The 19120-nt window shown below is 62.6% G+C and overlaps 1 protein-coding gene across 1 annotated transcript in view; it reads left to right on the plus strand.

The window, feature by feature from the left end:
- ADAMTS7 (ADAM metallopeptidase with thrombospondin type 1 motif 7) overlaps nt 1-19120 on the plus strand; it is a 43347-nt gene that overhangs the window by 20077 nt on the left and 4150 nt on the right. Inside the window, exons 9-22 of the mRNA XM_035024335.1 lie at nt 6992-7136; nt 7733-7825; nt 8137-8282; nt 9434-9603; nt 9783-9916; nt 10749-10869; nt 11732-11976; nt 12190-12331; nt 14108-14234; nt 14573-14786; nt 15118-16482; nt 17356-17508; nt 17896-18069; nt 18161-18307. Coding sequence (XP_034880226.1) covers nt 6992-7136; nt 7733-7825; nt 8137-8282; nt 9434-9603; nt 9783-9916; nt 10749-10869; nt 11732-11976; nt 12190-12331; nt 14108-14234; nt 14573-14786; nt 15118-16482; nt 17356-17508; nt 17896-18069; nt 18161-18307 — 3376 coding nt within the window. The remainder of the gene's footprint in view (nt 1-6991; nt 7137-7732; nt 7826-8136; nt 8283-9433; nt 9604-9782; nt 9917-10748; nt 10870-11731; nt 11977-12189; nt 12332-14107; nt 14235-14572; nt 14787-15117; nt 16483-17355; nt 17509-17895; nt 18070-18160; nt 18308-19120) is intronic.

Below are 19120 nucleotides of genomic sequence, written 5' to 3' on the forward strand. Positions count from 1 at the left end.
TTCCGTAGGTCGCCTTTTAGTTTTGTTGATTACTTCCTTCATGGTGCAGAAACTTTATATTTTGATGTAGTCCCAATAGTTTATTATTTTTGCTTTTGTTTCCCTTACCTCAGGAGACATATCTAGAAAAAAGTTGCTGAGGCCGATGTTAGAGAAATTACTGCCTATGTTCTCTTCTAGGATTTTTATGGTTTCATGTGTCATGTTTAGGTCCTTAATCCATTTTCAGTTTATTTTTGTGTATGGTGTAAGAAAGTGGTCCAGTTTCAATCTTCTGCATATGGCTGTCCCATTTTCCCAGCACTATTTATTAAAGATACTGTCTTTTTTCCATTGCATATTCTTACCTCCTTTGTCAAAGATTAATTGGCCACATAATTATGGGTTTGTCTCTGGGCTTTTTGTCCTGTTCCATTGATCTATGTGTCGGTTTTTGTGCCGGAAACATAGTGTTTTGATTCCTACAGCTTTGTAGTATATCATGAAGTCCGGAATTGTGATGCCTCCAGCTTTGCTTTTCTCTTTCAAGCTTGCTTTGGCTGTTGGGGGACTTTTGTGGTTCCATGCAAATTGTTCTTTCTAACTCTGTGAAAAATCCTGTTGGTGTTTTGATCAGGATTGCATTAAATCTGTAGATTGCTTTAGGTACTATGGACATTTCAGTAATTTTTGTTCTTCTAATCCATGAGTATGGAGTGTTTTTCCATTTCTTTGTGTCATCTTCAATTTTCTTCATCAATATTTTATAGTTTTCAGAGTGCAGATCTTTTTCCTCTTTGGTTAAGTTTATTCCTCGGTACTTTATTATCTTTGGTATGACTGTAAATGGGATTGTTTTCTTAGTTTCTCTTTTTCTGCTTCACTATTAGTGTATAGAGATGCAATGGATTTCTGTATGTTGAGTTTATATCCTGAGATTTAGTTTTTTGGTGGAATCTTGAGGGTTTTCTATATATAGTATCACATCATCTGCAAATAATGACAGTTTTACTTCTTCCTTGCCTATTTGGATGCCTCTTATTTATTCATTTTTCTTGTCTGATTGCTGTGGCTAGGACTTTCAATACTATGTTTTGTAAAAGTGTCAAGAACAGACATTTTTGGGCACCTGGGTGGCTCAGTTGGTTAAACGACTGCCTTCAGCTCAGGTCATGATCCCGGAGTCCCGGGATCGAGTCCCGCGTCGGGCTCCCTGCTCGGCATGGAGTCTGCTGCTCTGACCGTAACCCCTCTTGTGCTCACTCTGTCTCTCTCTCTCTCAAATAAATAAATACAATAAAAAAAAAAAAGAATGGACATTTTTGTCTTCCTGATCTTAGAGGAAAAGCTCTCAGTGTTTTTTCATTGAGCATGATTTTGGCTGTGGATTTTTCATATGTGGTATTATGTTGAGGTATCTTCCCTCTAATCTGAATCCACTTTGTTGAGGGTTTTTATCATGAATGGATGTTGTACTTTGTCAAATGGTTTTTCTGTGTCTTTTGAAAGGATCATATGGTTTTTATCTTTTCTCTTATTCATATGATATATTGCACTGATTTTGTGAACCTTGTAACCCAGGAATAAACCCCACTTGATTATGGTGAATGATTTTTTAAATGTATTGTTGGATCCAGATTGATGGTATTTTATTGAGAATTTTTGCATCTATGTTCATGAGGGATATTGGCCTATAATTCTCTTTTTTAGTGGGGTCTTTGTCTGGTTTGGTATCAGGGTAATGCTGGCCTCATAGAATGAATTTGGAAGTTTCCTTCTTTTCTATTTTTTGGAATAGTTTGAGAAGAATAGTTGTTAACCCTTCTTTAAATGTTTGGCAGAATTCACCTGTGAAGTCATCTGATCCTGGACTTTTGTTTGTTGGGAGTTTTTGATTATTGATTCAGTTTCATTGCTGGTGATTGGTCTGTTTAAATTTTCTATTACTTTCTGATTTCTTTTTGGGAAGTTATATATTTCTAGGAATTTATCCATCTCTTCTGTGTTGTTCAATGTGTTGATATACAGTTTTCCATAATTATAATCCTTTGTATTTCTGTGGTATCAGTTATTTCTCATCTTTCATCTCTGATTTTGTTTGAGTCCTTTCTCTACTCTCTCTCTCTCTCTCATTGTTTTGATGAGTCCAGCTAATGATTTATCAATTTTGTTGATCTTTTCAAAGAACTAGCTCCTGGTTTCAGTGATCTGTTTTTTTTAGTTTCTATTTCATTTATTTCTGTTCTGATCATTATTCTTTCCTTCCTTCTGCTAGTTTGGGATTTTGTTTGTTCTTTTTCTGGCTCCTTCACATATAAGGTGGTTAGGTTGTCTCTTTGAGATTTTTTCTTGCTTCTTTAGACCTGGTGGATTCTTTTTCTCCAAAAACTCCTGTTCTTCTTGAACATGTTCTTGTGTCATTCGATAATTTCTATTTTTTCCTTCTGAAACTCTCAACATTCAGCTGTTCTCTCACGTTCTTAGTTTTTTTTTTTACTGGCTTTTATCTCTATTTTCTGGATGACATCCTTATGTTCACCCTTCTATTAAGTTTTTTCTACTATACTTTTAACTTCCTGAACTTCCTTATTCACTAAATACTCCTTTTTATTATCACGTTTCCACAGTCGTGTTTTTCTCTCTTCTCTTCCTCAGGTTATTCCTTATATGGGTTAAACTTTTATGTTCTCTCCCTGCAATATCTTTTTTTCCTTAATTTACTTTTATTTATATTTTAAGATTTTATTTATTTATTTGAGTGAGGGAGAGAGAGCATGAGCTGGTGGAGGGGCAGAGGCAGAAGGAGAAGCAGGCCCCCCGCTGAGCAGGGAGCCCAACGTGGGGTTCCATCCCAGGCCCCCGGGATCATGACCCAAGCTGGAGGCAAGGTGCTTAACCGACTGAGCCACCCAGGGACCCGTTCAAGAGGTTTTTTGAGGATTATTATTTTTTAAAGATTTTTATTTAAGAGAGAGAGTGAGAGAGAGAGCACAAGTGGGGGAGAGGGGCAGAGAGAGAGGGAGAAGCAGACTCCCCACTGAGTGGGGAGCCCTGACTTGGGGCTCGATCCCAGGACCCTGGGATCATGACCTGAGCCAAAGGCAGATGCTGAACCGACTGAGCCCCCTAGGCGCCCCCTTTCCTTAAAGGTTTTAAACCAGTTCGGCTTCCCGTCATGCGCAGGAGGCAGCGCTGGGACACCAGTTGGGAGGCCTGTGGCTTGGGCAGGTTTTTTGGAGTCTGTGCCAGGGGAGTGGCTGGGACCGGGTTGTGTCTTTGGACACGCTATCTTCAGCTACCAGCACCTAGGGTCCTTTCTGGAGTGTTCTGTTTCCCCGGAGATACTCTCATCTTGCCCTGGGAGGGAAGCCTGGCACCCAGGTGGGAAAGGGGCTTGGGGGCTTCCCACCCTTCCCTGTGTAGGCTTATATTTGTCCCCTTCTCTGCAGGCACCTCTGTAGGTGTCCCTAGGCCAGGTCCCCCGGTTCACCCTCTTCGGAGAGTGACCCCTGGCTCTCCGTAGGCAGGGAGGTGGCCATCACCTGGCCACACAGGGTTGGGGAGCAGAGGTGGGGTCTGATGTCTCCTGTCCTCCTGGCACCCTGGCCTCCATGGCTCCCTGGGCCCTAAGCCTGAGCCTTTCTAGGGTTCTGCTTCTGGGTGGTTTCTCCCTGTAGGACTTGGCTTTCAACTCTTACTGCCCCACTAGCTCAGCTACCAATTGACCATCTGCTTTCCAGCTTCCAGAATTTTGCTGACGTTTGTCATCTGTCCTCATCACCTCCCCCTTTCCCTGTGTCCTTGTTTATTCTTCTGTCATCCTAGTGGGGTTCTGGGAGGGCGTGGAGCTCGGTCTGCCATGTTTTTCTAGAAGTCCCTCACTGTGGGTTTAAGTGGGGACATGAGCATGTCCCCTGCGGGTGTGAGCAGGGACTCTGGCCTCTGATGGTGGAGGGATGGCTGGGGGGCGGAGGGCAGAGGCAGAGAGGAGTTGTGGGTGATGGTTAGGGCCTGGACTCTGGCCCTGGCTTTTGCCCGTGTTGGCAGACACGTTCCATGGGGCTCCTGACGGGCCTGCCTCCCGGGTGGCTGTGAGTGTCCAGCCGTCGCCGACCAGATGGTTCGCATTCGGTGCTGAGTGCCTGTTATCACTACTTCTAAGCGGCCGATGAGATGGATCTGAACCAGCAGTAGCCTGGGCAAGTAGAACAGGCCTGGAAAAATCCCAAGGGCGTGTCTCCTACCCCAGATGGGGGCAGAGAAGAAGGGAATTGGGGGGAAGATGAGCCACCCCGCATCACCCCCAGGGCCTGTTCGCAGCTGTCCCCACCCAGGGAGCCACCCAGCACCCTGCCTCCAGGACACACACACACACACACACACACACAGTCTCTGTGCTCTTGCAGCTGCTGGAATGCATGAAGGCCTTGGCTCGGGGCCTGGGGCGAAGGCGGGAAGATCAGACCAGAGCCTGAGCCGGCGGGGGGAAGGGGGGGTCACCGACAGGGGTCGTGTGAGGGCAAAGGCCAGAGAGAGGCAGGCCTGCAGCGGAGGGTGCTCTGGGGCCCAGGAAAGGGGGAAGGAGAGGGGGGCCTCAGGTGGGAGGTGTGGTGCCAGTCTGTCCTATAGCCCCTCGCCCTCCAACTCCCTGCTGGGGGTAGGACGGGCTCCACCCAAACAGGGTCGGGACAGAATGAGCAGGACGCAGGGACGGTGCCCAGTGGGGTCAGGTGTTCCCTGGGCTTGGGGGAGGCTCAGAGGCATGCACAGGCCACCTGGCTTTCCCTACAGGGCTGGAGGCTCCTGGGCCCCTGCAGAGAGCTCTGGGTGGGGGTCAGCAGTGTGAGGAGCCTGGCGGAGAGCCGGGCCGGAGGAAGGAAGGGCTGCCTGCTGCTGCCTGTGTGACTTTCCCGAGGAGATGCTGCTTGGGATGCCTCCACAGCTTGGGATCCTGCAGGCAGCCTCAGCCTCCGGTGACGAGGTCCCCCAGGGAGCGGGAGGGAGGGCCCCAGGCCACCTGGCAGAGAGTAGAACGTGGGGTGCTGACTCCCCATCAGCACTTGGGCCTGAATATGGCCCTGATTCTGGTGGCGGGTCCTGCGCGGGTCCCCCAGTGCCCCCGACCTCTCACGCACATATAGGCTGGATCAGATAGGCTGGTGTCCCTCCAGCTGCCCGCCCACAGGACGTGACACATGGCAAGTTTCAGCCAGCTGACAAAGGCCAGAAGTGGCCCTGGGGCTGCTGGGGTGGCACGGAGGCCTGTTGGACTCAGAGCTGGAGGAGCCCCAGCCTGGTCTGAGTCCGAGGGTGGGCGAGCCCTTCTACCCCTGTCTTGAATTGCAGGAAAGAAGGAGCCCCAGGGCCAGGCTGACCCTGCCCCCCACCCTCCCCCCCAGCTAACACTTTGCCCCACGGGCCAGGCCAGCGGTCAGAACGCGTCTTTCTCTCTGCCAGGGCTCAGCTGCCATGGTTTTGAACTTACATTCGGGTGAAGTATTTGAGGTCAGGCTTATGGGTGGAGGGGAGGAGTCCTGCACTGGGGCCACCCAGCAAGCGCGTATGCGTGGCCACTGGCTGCTGGGGCCTGGCATCAGATCCTGACCTCTAGTGCCTGGGTGTGACCCAGGGCGAGTGACGCTCTGCCTTGGGCCCTGCGTGTGTACGGAGAGGGAACGGGTGTTTGAGGAGCAACCGGGGACCTGGCCTATGATCACTCGGGGGCAGAGGTCTGGGTCCCATAGCTGCTTGTTTGCCAACACCCATTTTAGAGGGTCTGGTTTCCACTAGCATATGTGGTCCAGGTGATCTGGGGGGAGGGGTCCCCAGGGCCCTCAGCAGGAGTCTAGTCTCAGGGGCTGTGTTCCCTGAGCTCTGGGTGGTGCTGGGGGACTCAGGAAGCCCCACAGACACCCATGCTGCCCTGGGCCCCACCGCTCCCCTCTGAAATCGGAACCCCAGGATCCCAGAGGCTGACGCCTGCACTGGCCCATGTGCTGGCCTGCTCCCATTTTCTCCCAGCCTGTCCCCGTCCTGTGGCATCTCCTCTGCGCCTCCCTGTCAGACCCCAGCACCCATCGCCTCTGCCCTTCTGATCCTATCAGGACCCTCTACTCATCTGGCCCCCCCACCTGCTACCAGCCACCCTCAAGCACCCCAGACTGGAAAACTGGAGGGTTTCTGCCTCCTCCTACCCTGCCTGGCTGGGTGTCCTTGCTGCCCGGGCCAACTACCTGTCGCCCCCAGCCTCAGCTCTCTCCAGTTCCTGCTGCCCTGAGGAAGGTCCCCGGACACTTCTCCGACTCCTGCAGGACAGCAGTGAGCCCTGGGCTGCTTGGTCAACATGTGGGGCCTGGCCAGGGCAGTGGGATGGACACGGGCCCCCAGAGGCAGTAGCTGTGCATGAGGGGCCCGTGGAGAGACACGCTGGCAGCAGTGGGCCCACGTGGGGCCTGGGACGCCCTCTGCTGGGCCCGTCTGCGTCCGCGCTCCCTGCACTGCCTGGTCGGTCTGGCGGAGGGCAGGCAGGGCTGTCCCCGGCCCTCCTGGGCTCTTGTCCCCCACAGAGACCCTAGATCTCAGCCCGGGGTGGGGCCCACAGAGGCTGGCTGCTGTCGCGGCTGTGAGGTGATGCTCTCCAGGTCCCTGAGTGAGGTGGCGCCGGCCCCATGCCGGGGTGGAGGCTGCGGGAACTCGGGGCAGGGCCAGGGGCCCGCTGGGCGGTAGGGGAGGCTTCCGTCTCCGGGCGAGTTTTGGCGGGGGAGTGTGCAGAGCATTGCGGGTGGAGGGAGCGGCTTGTGCAGATGCGTGACCCCGGGGAGGGGCGTTGTTTGGCCGCCAGAGTGCCTGGAGGTGAAGGGGACAAGCGGGAGCGCCCCAAATGCTAGGTGGGGGGTGGGCTGCGGTCTTCCTGCAGTTTAGTGCTCTCTGCCCTGCCCTGCCCTCCCCTCCGAGGCCGCCCGGTGGGTCTCTCAGGCTGCCCCCCTTGCCCTGTCCTGTGTGGTCTCTGCAGCCGAGGGTGGGGCCTGTGCTTGGATGACTCTCCCAGCAAGGATGTCATCGACTTCCCCTCCGTGCCGCCCGGGGTCCTCTACGACGTGGGCCACCAGTGCCGCCTCCAGTATGGGGCCTACTCTGCCTTCTGTGACGACATGGATGTGAGTGTGGGGTGCGAGTGGGGCGGGGGGCCGCCTCCCCAGCCGGCAGCGCCCGCTGGCCTGCGCTCGTCCCATACGTGGTGCCGGGGAGCCACCGTGGCCTGTGGCATCCACTGCGGCCTGGGCGGCCAGAGACCCAGGTCTGGGTTCCGGGTGGACCCTTTGCCGACTCTGGCTCTGGGCGAGCCCCTCACCTCCCAGGCCCGGGTTATAAAAGGCCAGACAAAACCTATGCCGCACGCACCTGGGGGAGAGCGCCTGAAGGGAAGGCCATCGGCCTGTTACGGAGTCCCCAGGCTTGTGGGGGTGGGTGTGTTTTTAGGCAAGTGGGCGGGGCTGGGAGAGGTGTGGGTGGGGCCGGTCTGAGAGTGGGCGGGGCTTGTAGGAGTGGGCGGGGCTGAGGCGTGGGCGAGACTGGACGCGCTCTGAGCGGCAGGCGCCAGGGCTGGGCACCCCCAGCACCACGTGGTTGGGGGAAGATGGGAGGGGCCCGCTGGGAGTTCCTTCTGCAACCCCACCCCACCCCACCCCCACCCCCCAGAGGCCCCGGGGACGTGGGGGGGGTTAGAGTGCGGCCCGTGTCGTCCTCCTTGCAGAACGTGTGCCACACTCTTTGGTGCTCCGTGGGGACCACCTGTCACTCCAAGCTAGACGCAGCTGTGGATGGTACCAGGTGTGGGGAGAGCAAGGTAGGGGCGCCGCAGCCCCTGCTGCAGGGGTGGGTGGGGAGAGGCCTGGCTCCTGTTGTGCCCGCGCTCTGGAGGCTGCCGTGTTCGGACCTACTCAGGCTGCTGGCAGAGCCCCAGCCCCTCCGGCCCTCTGCACATCTGTCGAGCGGACCTGGTGCAGCCGGCCCGTCTGCAGAAAGCACAGGGGCTCCGTTTCATGCCGGGGGGTCTGGGCCTTGGGTGACCGGGAGGGGGCCTCCTGACTCCTCGGTCCCACCGGGGCAGGGATGACTGGTGGGACTGGGTGGCATTTCCACCCCCGTCTGTCTCAGTGGTGTCTGAACGGGGAGTGTGTTCCCGTCGGCTTCCGGCCGGAGGCTGTGGACGGCGGCTGGTCGGGCTGGAGCGCCTGGTCTGTCTGCTCGCGGAGCTGTGGCGTGGGTGTGCAGAGTGCTGAGCGGCAGTGCACACAGCCCGTGTGAGTGTGGGTCTGGGGGCGCCAGGGACGGGTGGGATTGGGCACCGCCGTGGAGAGTCTGGCTCTGTCCAGCCGCTTGTGCTCCGAAGTGTCCCCATAGAGACCATGCCCAGAGTATGCAGGGCCACCCTGGGTCACTCGGAGGGGCATCCCGGAGGCAGGCGGAGTCCCCGGGGCTGGCCCCACTGCAGAGAGGGGAACAGCAAGGCCCAGCAGCTCAGGAACTGGCTGGAGGGAGGCAGGAGCTTAGCCCCTGGACCTTAGGTGGATTAGGGTTCAAATTCCCTCTCCACCCCTCCTCCAGGTCTCAGTTTCCAGGGAAACCGTACTCTGGGGTGACTGCAGGGATCCCCCCAGCAGAGCTAAAGCATGAAAACCTGCAACTAGTCAGCGGAAAGGACTTAGTAAAGACTCACTTATTGGCACTGGATGCACCTGTGGGTCTGAGACGAGAGGGGACAGCTGTGTGCCCTGGGGCAAGTGACTTCAAGTCTGGGCCTCAGTTTCCCCACCTAAAAAGGGTGATCTGAAGGTTCAGGAGATGCTGAGCCAGAGGTAGTGCAGACCGAGGAGTCCCTGGCGCCTTTGGACGAGCCCTCTTTGTGAGGCTGCCCTGGCAGGTGCAGGACTCAGAGCCAGCGCCGTCTAGGCCCTGTGCTCGGCAGTCTGTGGCCTGGGCTGGCTTGGGGGCAGGCACCCTGGCCCATGTGAGGGTGGGGTTCAGGTGCTGTGCTTGCGGGTGCACCTCTCAGCCAGGCCAGGCTGGGGGGCTGCCACCAGGAACGAGCCTGCAGACACGTGGGGTCCTCGGGACCCTGGGTCTCCTAGGCCAGAGACGGGGCTGCCCCTTGGGTGGTGCCAAGGCTCATCACAGGCTCCCAACAGCGCTCTGCAGGGGCAGCCCCATCCCCGTTTCACAGGCGAGCAGACTAGAGCCCAGACAGGGCTACGCTGCAGGGTGGGGGCAGAGCCTGCTTCCTGCTGCCACCACCCGTAAGTCCTCACACGCAGGGAGAGGGTCCGCGCCAGAACCAGAGGGCAGGTGGGCGTTGGAGTCTCTGGTCCGAGGGCCCGAGGGCCTGCTCCTGGACCCAGCTACACAGTCGGCGCTCACTGTGCACTCACCCAGCCCCACCTGGCTCTCCCCACAGGCCCAAGTACAAGGGCAAGTACTGTGTGGGTGAGCGGAGGCGTTTCCGCCTGTGCAACCTGCAGGCCTGCCCCCCCGGCCGCCCCTCCTTCCGCCACGTCCAGTGCAGCCACTTTGACGCCATGCTTTACAAGGGCCAGCTGCATACGTGGGTGCCTGTGGTCAACGACGGTGAGTCCTGCGCCCCTGGGACTTGGCAGCCCCGGGGCGGGGCCTGGGGCCCGAGGCTACCCGCCCCAGCCCGGGGCCCCCCGCTCCCAGCGTGCAGCCTGGCGCAGAGCCAGCGGCCTGGGGGCCTCCCTGACTGCCGCCCCGCTTGTCCCTCACGGCTCCCCTGCTTGGGCCCCCAGTGAACCCCTGTGAGCTGCACTGCCGGCCCTCCAACGAGTACTTCGCTGAGAAGCTGCGGGACGCCGTGATCGACGGCACCCCCTGCTACCAGGGCCAGCCTGGCCACGACCTCTGCATCAACGGCATCTGCAAGGTGTGCCTGAGCCGGGGGACGGTCTCCTACGCTGCCCGCCCTGGGCCCCTCCGGGTTCCCCTCCGGCCCCCACCCCTCCCCGGGCTGTACCGCGGGCTTCCCAGCTCTGCCGTCCCGTCAGCAGAGACCCCCGCCCCTCCTGGCACCGGAGCTCCTCACACCCCAGCCTCTGCCCGTGGACCTTCTCACCCCCTCCCTGCCCACCGTCCAAGCCCCTGAGCCACGGCCTGCACTGCACAGCCCCTCCAGGAAACCGGCCCCCCGGGCGTGGCTCAGCATCCTGCTGCGTGCATGACCCCAGGCCGCCGTTCCCTCTGTCCTGGAAAGGCAGGCCGGTCCTGCGTCCGTGTTGCGGGTTCAGAGAGGTCACTGCGGGGACCGCGGGGCTCAGGCTCTGGCCGAGTGCGGGTGTGTTTGCCGGCAACACGTGCTCTTATTTCTAGCATCAGTGGTGGCCTCTGCTCCCGGCCTGTGTCCCCAGCCACTCTCCCCCGCTTGCAGGCCTGGGGTGTCGGGAAGCAGCAGGGAGGATCCCTTTTCTGGGAGACTCCTGCCACACCCACGCCCCTGCGTGCTGTCCCTCTTCACAAAACTTGCCCTCTCGCGCTTCACAACCCCCCCCCCCAGCGTGGCTTTACGGCCAGACGGGCCGCCCCGGTTCCCGCGGGGAGTGGGGGAAGCATGATCGGAGAGGTGGAGGGGCCGCCTGAGGTCAGGGGGCACGCCCGGGGGCAGGCCTGCAGCGAGGGCCCGCAGCCCGCCCGGAGGCCCCCCCCTGCCCCCCCGCCCTGCCAGACCCCGGCAGCTGGGGCCTGCCTCCCGTGTGTTCCAGAACGTGGGCTGTGACTTCGAGATCGACTCCGGCGCGGTCGAGGATCGCTGTGGCGTGTGCCACGGGAATGGCTCTACTTGCCACACTGTGAGCGGGACCTTCGAGGAGTCTGAGGGCCTGGGTACGGGCTGGGGCCCGGGCGGGGGTGCTCTTAACTTGGTGGCCCCGCCTGGCCCCCGGGGCTCCCGCCCGGGCCACCCGGCCTGGTCCTGGCAGGTGTCGGGGCAGCTGGCCCTGATGCGGAGACGTCGCAGGGGCGTCCTCCTGCCCGGGGACCTCGGGTGGGCCGATCGGGGGTGATTATGGGTGGCCCAGGCCTTGCAGAGGGCCACTCCCTTCTTGGGAGGCTTCAGAGGCCCCCAGGTCCACTGCCACACCCGCGGGTCTGTTTCGCATACATGGCTGGAGTGCTGACCGTGCTAGGTGAGGAGCTCCCAGCCTGACGGGGGGCTGAGAGCACTGCGGAAGGAGGTCCTGACCTGGGGAGGTCCGGTGGCCGGTTAGCTGCGTCCCGAGAGACTCGGGAGAGGTGGGAGGGGCCTTGCGCTGGGCGGGAAGAGGTGGCGGCGCGTCTCTGTCCGGGCACCGTGAGGTGGGGCTGCCAGGACGCTCAGCCCCTGGAGCCCAGCCGGGCAAGTGACTTCGTCCCCCTGGGCCTCAGTCTCCCCATCTGTCAGATGGTAAAGTGCGTGGAGTCCGTGAGAGGACAGAGAGGCTGGCCGCGACGTCGGCGTCCCAGGGGAAGGGACCAGGCTGGTGACATGAGACACCAGCCCGGGTCTCCAGGAGAGGGGTGAAGAGGCATGGGTCATGGTGGCAGGATTTGAGGAGCCCTCCTGAGGTTTAGGTGACCTAGGACGGGGGAAGCCTCTACCTTTTGGGGAACTCAGAATCTTGACCTCGTGGTGGAATCTGCCATCAGCCGCCCGGGGTAGAAGGGGACAGCCAACCCCCTTACCCTCTGCCCCGCCCCTGGCCCACAGGCTACGTGGACGTGGGGCTGATCCCGGCCGGCGCCCGCGAGATCCGCATCGAGGAGGTGGCTGAGGCCGCCAACTTCCTGGCCCTGCGCAGTGAGGACCCCGACAAGTACTTCCTGAACGGGGGCTGGACCATCCAGTGGAACGGGGACTACCAGGTGGCGGGCACCACCTTCACGTACGCGCGCACCGGCAACTGGGAGAACCTCACGTCCCCCGGTCCCACTGACGAGCCTGTCTGGATCCAGGTGCCCGCTCCCCGGGGCTCGGGTTGGGGAGCAGGGGCGGGGCCTCAGGGATCCGGCGGCCCCCGTCCCACGGCAGGACACAGCCCCGGGGCCTCTGCCCCAGTGCAGCCCCAGGTCCCGGAGGGGGCTGGGTCGGCCCCTTGGGGGATGGCTGCTCTGGGTGGGTGGAGGGGACACGTGCTCACGGGGCCTCCATCCGCCTGCCCCCTCCAGCTGCTGTTCCAGGAGAGCAACCCCGGGGTGCGCTATGAGTACACCATCCACAGGGAGGCGGACGGCCCCGGCCCGGTCGCGCCGCCCGAGTTCTCCTGGAGCTATGGGCCCTGGACCCAGTGCACGGTGACCTGTGGCTCAGGTGAGGGCGGGGCGGGCACAGCCGCTGCGCACCGGGGCCTGTATGTCTGGGCGGCGGCGTCTGGCGCCCTCCTCCAGCTCACTGCTGGTTGGGGAGCCGCCACGAGCTTGGACCCCCGTGGCCCCGGGTCTAGAGTGGGGCTGCCGAGAGCCGTGCCTCTCAGGTCCATGGGCAGGGACATGGCCAGCACCGTGCCTGGCACACGGGGAGTGCTCGCTGGGTCTCGGTGGCTGGCGTTCTGCCCCCAGAGAGGCGCCAGCTCACCTCACACCTGTATCTCGGCTCCTCGCCGGAGAACTGACCCCTTTGTGCTCCCAGAGCTCGACCCGAGGCCCCTGTGGGCATGGGCTCCTTGCTTCCTCCAGCTCGTGCTGCGGACGGGCTGTGGAGCCTCCTCCCTGGGAGGCCCAGAGCCTCCCGCTCAGGGAGGACGGAGCCAGGATGGCAGGCTTGTCCCCACCCACCTCTGAGCCTCTGCGCCCAGTGGCCTGTAGGACACGCATGAGGACTTCACTAACTCTCCGTCAGGCGCCCCCCCCGCCCCTCAGTGTCCAGGGAGCTTGGCATCAGGAATCTGGGACAGACACCTGAATGTTCCCGAAAATGCTCGTATGATGATAGGATGAAAACCCGCCCCCTGAACCTTGGCAGGAATCTTCAAAAGCTGTTAAAATATCCTGTGCCATATACGCACTTCTAAATTTACAAACGTGAAAGCAAATCTGGACAAACTAGAGGTTTGGGACTTGTCTTTCCACGAGGGCGGGCCCCACAGGTGGATGGGTGAGGGGTGTGCTGAGCTGCGGGTGTGGCTCCTGGCTCGTGCTGGCTGGCGCAGCCCGGGGCTGTTGGCCCCCAGCAGTAAGAATCCAAGCTGGCAGGATGGCCCCTAGGGACCCGGGACCTTGCTCCCATCACTGAGTCCCCCTCACACCTGTCGAGGTGGCCCCCTCCTGGCCTCCGTTGGTCCAGGCAGGAAGAAGGAGGGGCCAGGGGCTGACCCCTGGGGGAACTTGTGCCCTCTTTTCCCTAGAGGGACTCTGTCCCAGACCTCCCCCAGTGCACGGACACTACAGTGGGGGGTGTTTTCCCCAGGGCCCGTGGTTACCCCGCACAGAACCCGAATTCTGTTGGCGGGGAGGGAGGAGTGGATAGGAGATGGGAGGCTCAGGCGGAGGAGAGCCACTCTTGGGGCTGTGAGGGAAGCAGGGGTGAAGGCAGAGCTGGAGACGGGGTTGGGGGTACATGGGGAAGGTGCGGAGCACAGCTGTGCAAAGGCCCAGAGGCGGGCGGCGGCAGGGGGAGGGGAACAGTGATACAGGTAGCCTGGGCTCCAGGGCTGGAGAGGGACGTCTGCTGCGGGGGAGGGGGTCTGACGAGCTTCCCCGCTGCTCCCCTTTTTGAGCACGGACGCTGCCGGGAGGGGTGGTGCGCAGGCTGAGGCTGGATTTGTGTGACCCCATGGTGGCCTCACTCCCTGGCGGCTTCGAGGGAGGTATCACTGTTACAGACGAAGACACTGAGGTTCAGAGAGGCCCAGTGAGCTGCCCAAGGCCTCCCAGCTGGGAAGCCAGGGGCTGGCCCCCGTGCCCCGAGCCTGCACACTCTGCTGCTCCAGGGCCAGAGGTGAAGGCCGGGAGGACAGCGAGGAGGGGGCGGGGAGGCCTTGCTCTGGGAGCTTCTAGCAGAGTGGGCGTGGCCTTGTGTTGGGGTGCAGCGCAGCTTGGCGGGGGCACCCTAGGTGCCAGGCCCAGGCTGAGCCCCCGTGTCCCCCAGGGATGCAGAGGCAGAGTGTGCACTGCACGGAGCGACAGGCGGGGCCCGTGGACGAGAGACACTGTGACCCCCTGGGCCGGCCCGATGACCACCAGAGGAAGTGCAGCGAGGAGCCCTGCCCGGCCCGGTGAGCCCACCCTGATCGCTGCGCCCCCAGGCTCCTGACCCGGGGCCCACAGAGGGGCAGACGAGCAGGGCAGGGCCTCTCTTTCCAAGGCCGAAGCCCCAGGCCCTGCTTGCCCCCGCCCCAGCCTGGGCCTGCGTCCCCCGCGCCCCGGCAGCCAGCACCAGCCTGGGGTGTCCCAGGGCGCGTGTGCTCGGGCCTTGCCCAGCTGCCCCAGGAGTGAGGCTGGCAGGAACGCGGGGGACCGCGTCCCGTCCCTGGGCTTAGCCGTGACCCCGCCGCGCCCCTGAGTGCCCGCAGTCCAGCCAGCCCGGCGCTGACGTGGCCTGTGTGCCCCGCAGGTGGTGGACAGGGGAGTGGCAGCTATGCTCTAGCTCCTGTGGGCCTGGGGGCCTCTCCCGCCGTGCCGTGCTCTGCGTCCGCAGCGTGGGGCTGGATGAGCAGAGCGCCCTAGAGCCCCCCGCCTGCGCCCACCTTCCCCGGCCCCCCGCCGAAACCCCTTGCAACCGTGATGTGCCCTGTCCGGCCACCTGGGCCGTGGGGAACTGGTCTCAGGTGAGCGTCCGGACGGGAGGGGCCCGCCCCCCGTGCCCCCCGCGCCCCCTGTGCCCCCCATGCCCCCATGCCCCCCGCGCCCTCCGTGCCCCCGCTTCCGCCGTCGGTCTTGGGCTGTGGGGAGGTGGAGGCAGTGTTCAGAGAGCCCCTACTGCCAGGTACCATGGTGGGGGGAGGCTGGGGCGCCCTGGCGAGCCGCCACCGCCACGGTCTGGAGCTGGACGGGGGAGACGACTGGCGGAGGCCTCTCGTTGGACATCGGCAGGGCCAGGGAACCCACTCGGCCCCAGCCTCTCCTAGCCTGCGCCCCTCAGCCTGCTCTCCTCCACAGTGCTCGGCGACGTGCGGGGAGGCCACTCAGCACCGAAGTGTCCTCTGCACCAACAACACCAGCGTCCCCTGTGATGAGGCCCAGCGGCCGGCCCGCAGGGCAGCCTGCTCCCTGCCGCCCTGTCCCCGCGCCCTGGACCCCGAGGGCTCAGGCAGCGGCTCCTCCAGCCGCGAGCTCTTCAACGAGATCGACTTTATCCCCCCGCGCCTGGCCCCACAGCCTCTGCCCCCCTCGTCACCTGAGCTGGCCGGCATGGGCAATGCCATCGAGGAGGACCCTGAGCTGGGCCCGCCGGGGCCTGTGTTTGTTGACGATTTCTACTACGACTACAATTTCATTAACTTCCACGAGGACCTGTCCTACGGGCCCTTCGAGGAGCCCGACCCAGACCTGCCGGGTGCAGGGGACTGGATGCCCCCACCCCTGAGTGGTCCTGCTGAGCCCCCCACAGGCACCCCCCTGCCAGCCTCAGAGCCTCCTGGCACTGAAAAGGAGGTGGCCCTGGGAGACGGGTCCCCTGCCCCTTGGCCCAGCCAGGCTGGCCTCTCTCCGGCCCTGCCCTCGGAGCAGGCCCCTGGGAACCCCCTGGTCAATTTCTTACCAGAGGAAGACGCCCCTGCTGGGGCCCCAGACTTGGGGCTCCCCAGCTGGCCCTGGTCCCCTGCTTCAGTCGGGGGCATGGAGACACCTGCTGCCCCTGGGAGCCAAAACAGGCTCCCGGGAGGGGGAACCAGCGAGAGCCGGCCGCCTCCTCCGCGCTGGCAGGGGGCCAACGAGCTCTCCGAGGACGAGGAGGAAGCCTTAGACCGCAGAGCAACCAGCCTGCCTCAAGGACCCCGCCCCACGTTGCCCCCTTTGCCCTCCCTCAGCACCAGCCGCGCACCCCCCAGTCCCGATGCAGGAGATCCGTGGACGGCGGGGACTGTGGCCTGGGAACCTGCTCTGGAAGGTGGCCTGGGCCCTGTGGACGCTGAACTGTGGCCCCCAGTCGGGGGAGCTCCTTCCCCCCCTCCTCCCCCAGCTGCGCTGCCAGTGACCTGGGGTGGGGACAGCCCCCCGGAACTGGGCACTCCCACCCCTGCAGCCCCGTGGGACCTGCAGACCGCGGCCGTGCCAGGAACCTTCCTTCGGACGGGCCCCCCTGGCTTCGAGCACATGTTTCGGGAACCGGGCCCAGGACCTGTGGGCCAGCGGGGAGCCCCCGGCTCGGAGGTGCCCCCGAGCCCCGCGCCGCTGCCCGCACCAGCTCGGGACGGTTCAGCCAACAGCAGCAGAGTCCCCGAGGCCCAGCCTCTGGAGCCCGGCCTGGCCAAGGACCTGCCACCTGCTGGGAATGCCACCTGGGAGGTGGGCAGCTGGAGTGAGGTAAGGGGCTGGGGTGTCCTCATCTGGAGACGGGCCCTGCCTCCCAGACACGTGGGGATTCTGGGATTCAGGAACTGGCAGCCTGGGACCCCAAATCAGTCCTATTGCCCTCCACGTGCCCCTAGGGCATTCTGCCCTGTCAGCCTCAGGTTCCCATCTGAGCAGTAAGGTGGGGCGAGGGCCCATCTGCTGGTCTCTGGGGTCCCCATGCCTGAGCAGCACGGGGCTGCCGGGAAGGCGGGGCGGGCACAAACGGGGGGCAGCCGGGAGCCACGTCCTTCCTACTCGGGCTTGCGTGCTCCTGGGCAGGGCCCTCTCCCGGACAGCTGTGCTGGTGGGGAAGCCGCTTCTGTGGCCCCCCAGCCCAGCAGACTCCCCCGGGCTCAGCCTGGCTCTTCCAGGGGCTGCTCAGGCCCTTGTTGCCTGGCCTCCTCCCTACCCCCCATCATCAGCGGGTCCCCCCCCCCCAGTCAGGGGCCAGCGAGGGTCTGAACTTGACGGACAGAGACTGACCGGCGCCCCCGCATTGTCCCTGGGGAAGTTGTGTTCAGAACCCTCATTCTGGGGTGGGGAGGGACAGGCAGGAACTCAGCGAGGGATCCAGACTCCCTTCCTAGCTGATTGTGGGGAGCAGCAAGTCTGGGCAGGAGCTGGGCCACCGCCTTGTCCCGTGAGCAGGGACAGATGCTCGCGGAGGTGTTTGAGTTTTTGTCCTCTGTCTCCTTGGAGGGGGTCGGAGGAGCCCATTCCGCAGATGGGGAAGGCGAGGCTCTGGCTCCAGCAGGGTCCCCGCCCCTCGATGGGCAGCACCTGGCCGTGGGGCTGGGGGTTGCGGGGACGTACCCACCCTCACACCTGTGCCCCGGCCCCCAGTGCTCCACCACCTGCGGGCTGGGTGCCGTGTGGAGGCCCGTGCACTGCAGCTCAGGCCGGGAGGAGGACTGCGTGCCCGCCGGCCGGCCCCAACCCGCCCGCCGCTGCCATCTGAGGCCCTGCGCCGCCTGGCACACGGGCAACTGGAGTAAGGTGCGTGGGGGCCTCGGGGTGCAAGCCGGGCCCGCCCGGCCCCCAGTGCAGGCTGGGGGGGGGGGGGGCTCTGCGCCGCTGTCCTTGGGCTCGTCCCGCTGTGTCCTCACCTCTCCCTGCTGTGAGCCCCTTGGCTGCTGGCCGCGTCCTTTTCTCTGTACCTGCCCTCCTCCCCCCTGCCTGGGATTTCATCGTCCCCACCGCTCTCTCGTTCCTCCCTGCCCACCTGTCCCCTGTGGTGGCTGCCCCTGGCCCCGCGCCTGCGGCCCGAGGCTGGCCGGTTCTCCCAGGCGGGGGGATGGCAAGGGTCCATCCGCTGCTGCCCAGCCACCCCTTGTGGGGCTATGCACGTGTGGGGTCTGCTCACACTGTGCCCGTGGCCTGCAGTGCTCCCGCAGCTGTGGGGGAGGGTCCTCCGTGCGGGACGTGCAGTGCGTGGACACACAGGACTTCCGGCCGCTGCGGCCCTTCCACTGCCAGCCGGGGCCTGCCATGCCACCTGCCCGCCGTCCCTGCGGGGTGCAGCCCTGCCTCAGCTGGTACATCTCTTCCTGGAGGGAGGTGAGGCCTGGGGGTCCCGGGATGGGGTGGGGGGTGTCCTCAGACCATGGCCGTGCCCCGACCCCTCTCCCTGCCCATCCCACCCTTCCAGTGCTCTGAGGCTTGCGGTGGGGGCGAGCAGCACCGTCTGGTGACCTGCCCGGAGCCGGGTCTCTGTGAGGAGGCGCTGAAACCCAACAGCACGCGGCCCTGCAACACGCACCCCTGTACGCAGTGGGTGGTGGGGCCCTGGAGCCAGGTGAGCCAGCCTGCGGATGAGGGATGGGGCCCACCGCTCAGCCCTCTGCTCCCTCAAGAGGGAATCGTCCTGTGCCCTGTGCCAGGCTCTCTGGTCGCTGCAAGTGCGGGGGCCGGCCAGACGAGGTCCCCACCTGCCCAAGCTCCGGCCTGCTGGGGAGATAGGGACGAGAGGAAACAGGCGGGTGCTGGGATGTCGGGGAAGGCCCTGGGTGTGGGGGGGGCAGGGGTGAGGCCTGCAGGACTCAGCGGTTGGAAGCAGAGTCTCAGGAAGGGTGTTCTGATGGTGCAGGGGTGAGGCCAGCGGGACTCTGGTTGGAAGCAGAGGCTCAGGGAAGGCGTTCTGATGGTGCAGGGGTGAGGCCTGCGGGACTCTGGTTGGAAGCAGAGACTCAGGGAAGGCGTGGTGGTGGTGCAGGGATGAGGCCTGCAGGACTCAGTGGTTGGAAGCAGAGGCTCAGGGAAGGCGTTCTGATGGTGCAGGGGTGAGGCCTGTGGGACTCAGCGGTTGGAAGCAGAGGCTCAGGGAAGGCGTTCTGATGGTGCAGGGGTGAGGCCTGTGGGACTCTGGTTGGAAGCAGAGGCTCAGGGAAGGCGTGGTGGTGGTGCAGGGATGAGGCCTGCAGGACCTAGTGGTTGGAAGCAGAGGCTCAAGGAAGGCGTTCTGATGGTGCAGGGGTGAGGCCTGCTGGACTCAGTGGTTGGAAGCAGAGGCTCAGGAAGGCGTGGTGGTGGTGCAGGGGTAAGGCCTGTGGGACTCTGGTTGGAAGCAGAGGCTCAGGGAAGGCGTTCTGATGGTGCAGGGATGAGGCCT

Source organism: Mirounga leonina, unplaced genomic scaffold, assembly GCF_011800145.1.
Source record: "Mirounga leonina isolate KUSES-001 unplaced genomic scaffold, KU_Mleo_1.0 Mir_178, whole genome shotgun sequence".
Classification (NCBI taxonomy): domain Eukaryota; kingdom Metazoa; phylum Chordata; class Mammalia; order Carnivora; family Phocidae; genus Mirounga; species Mirounga leonina.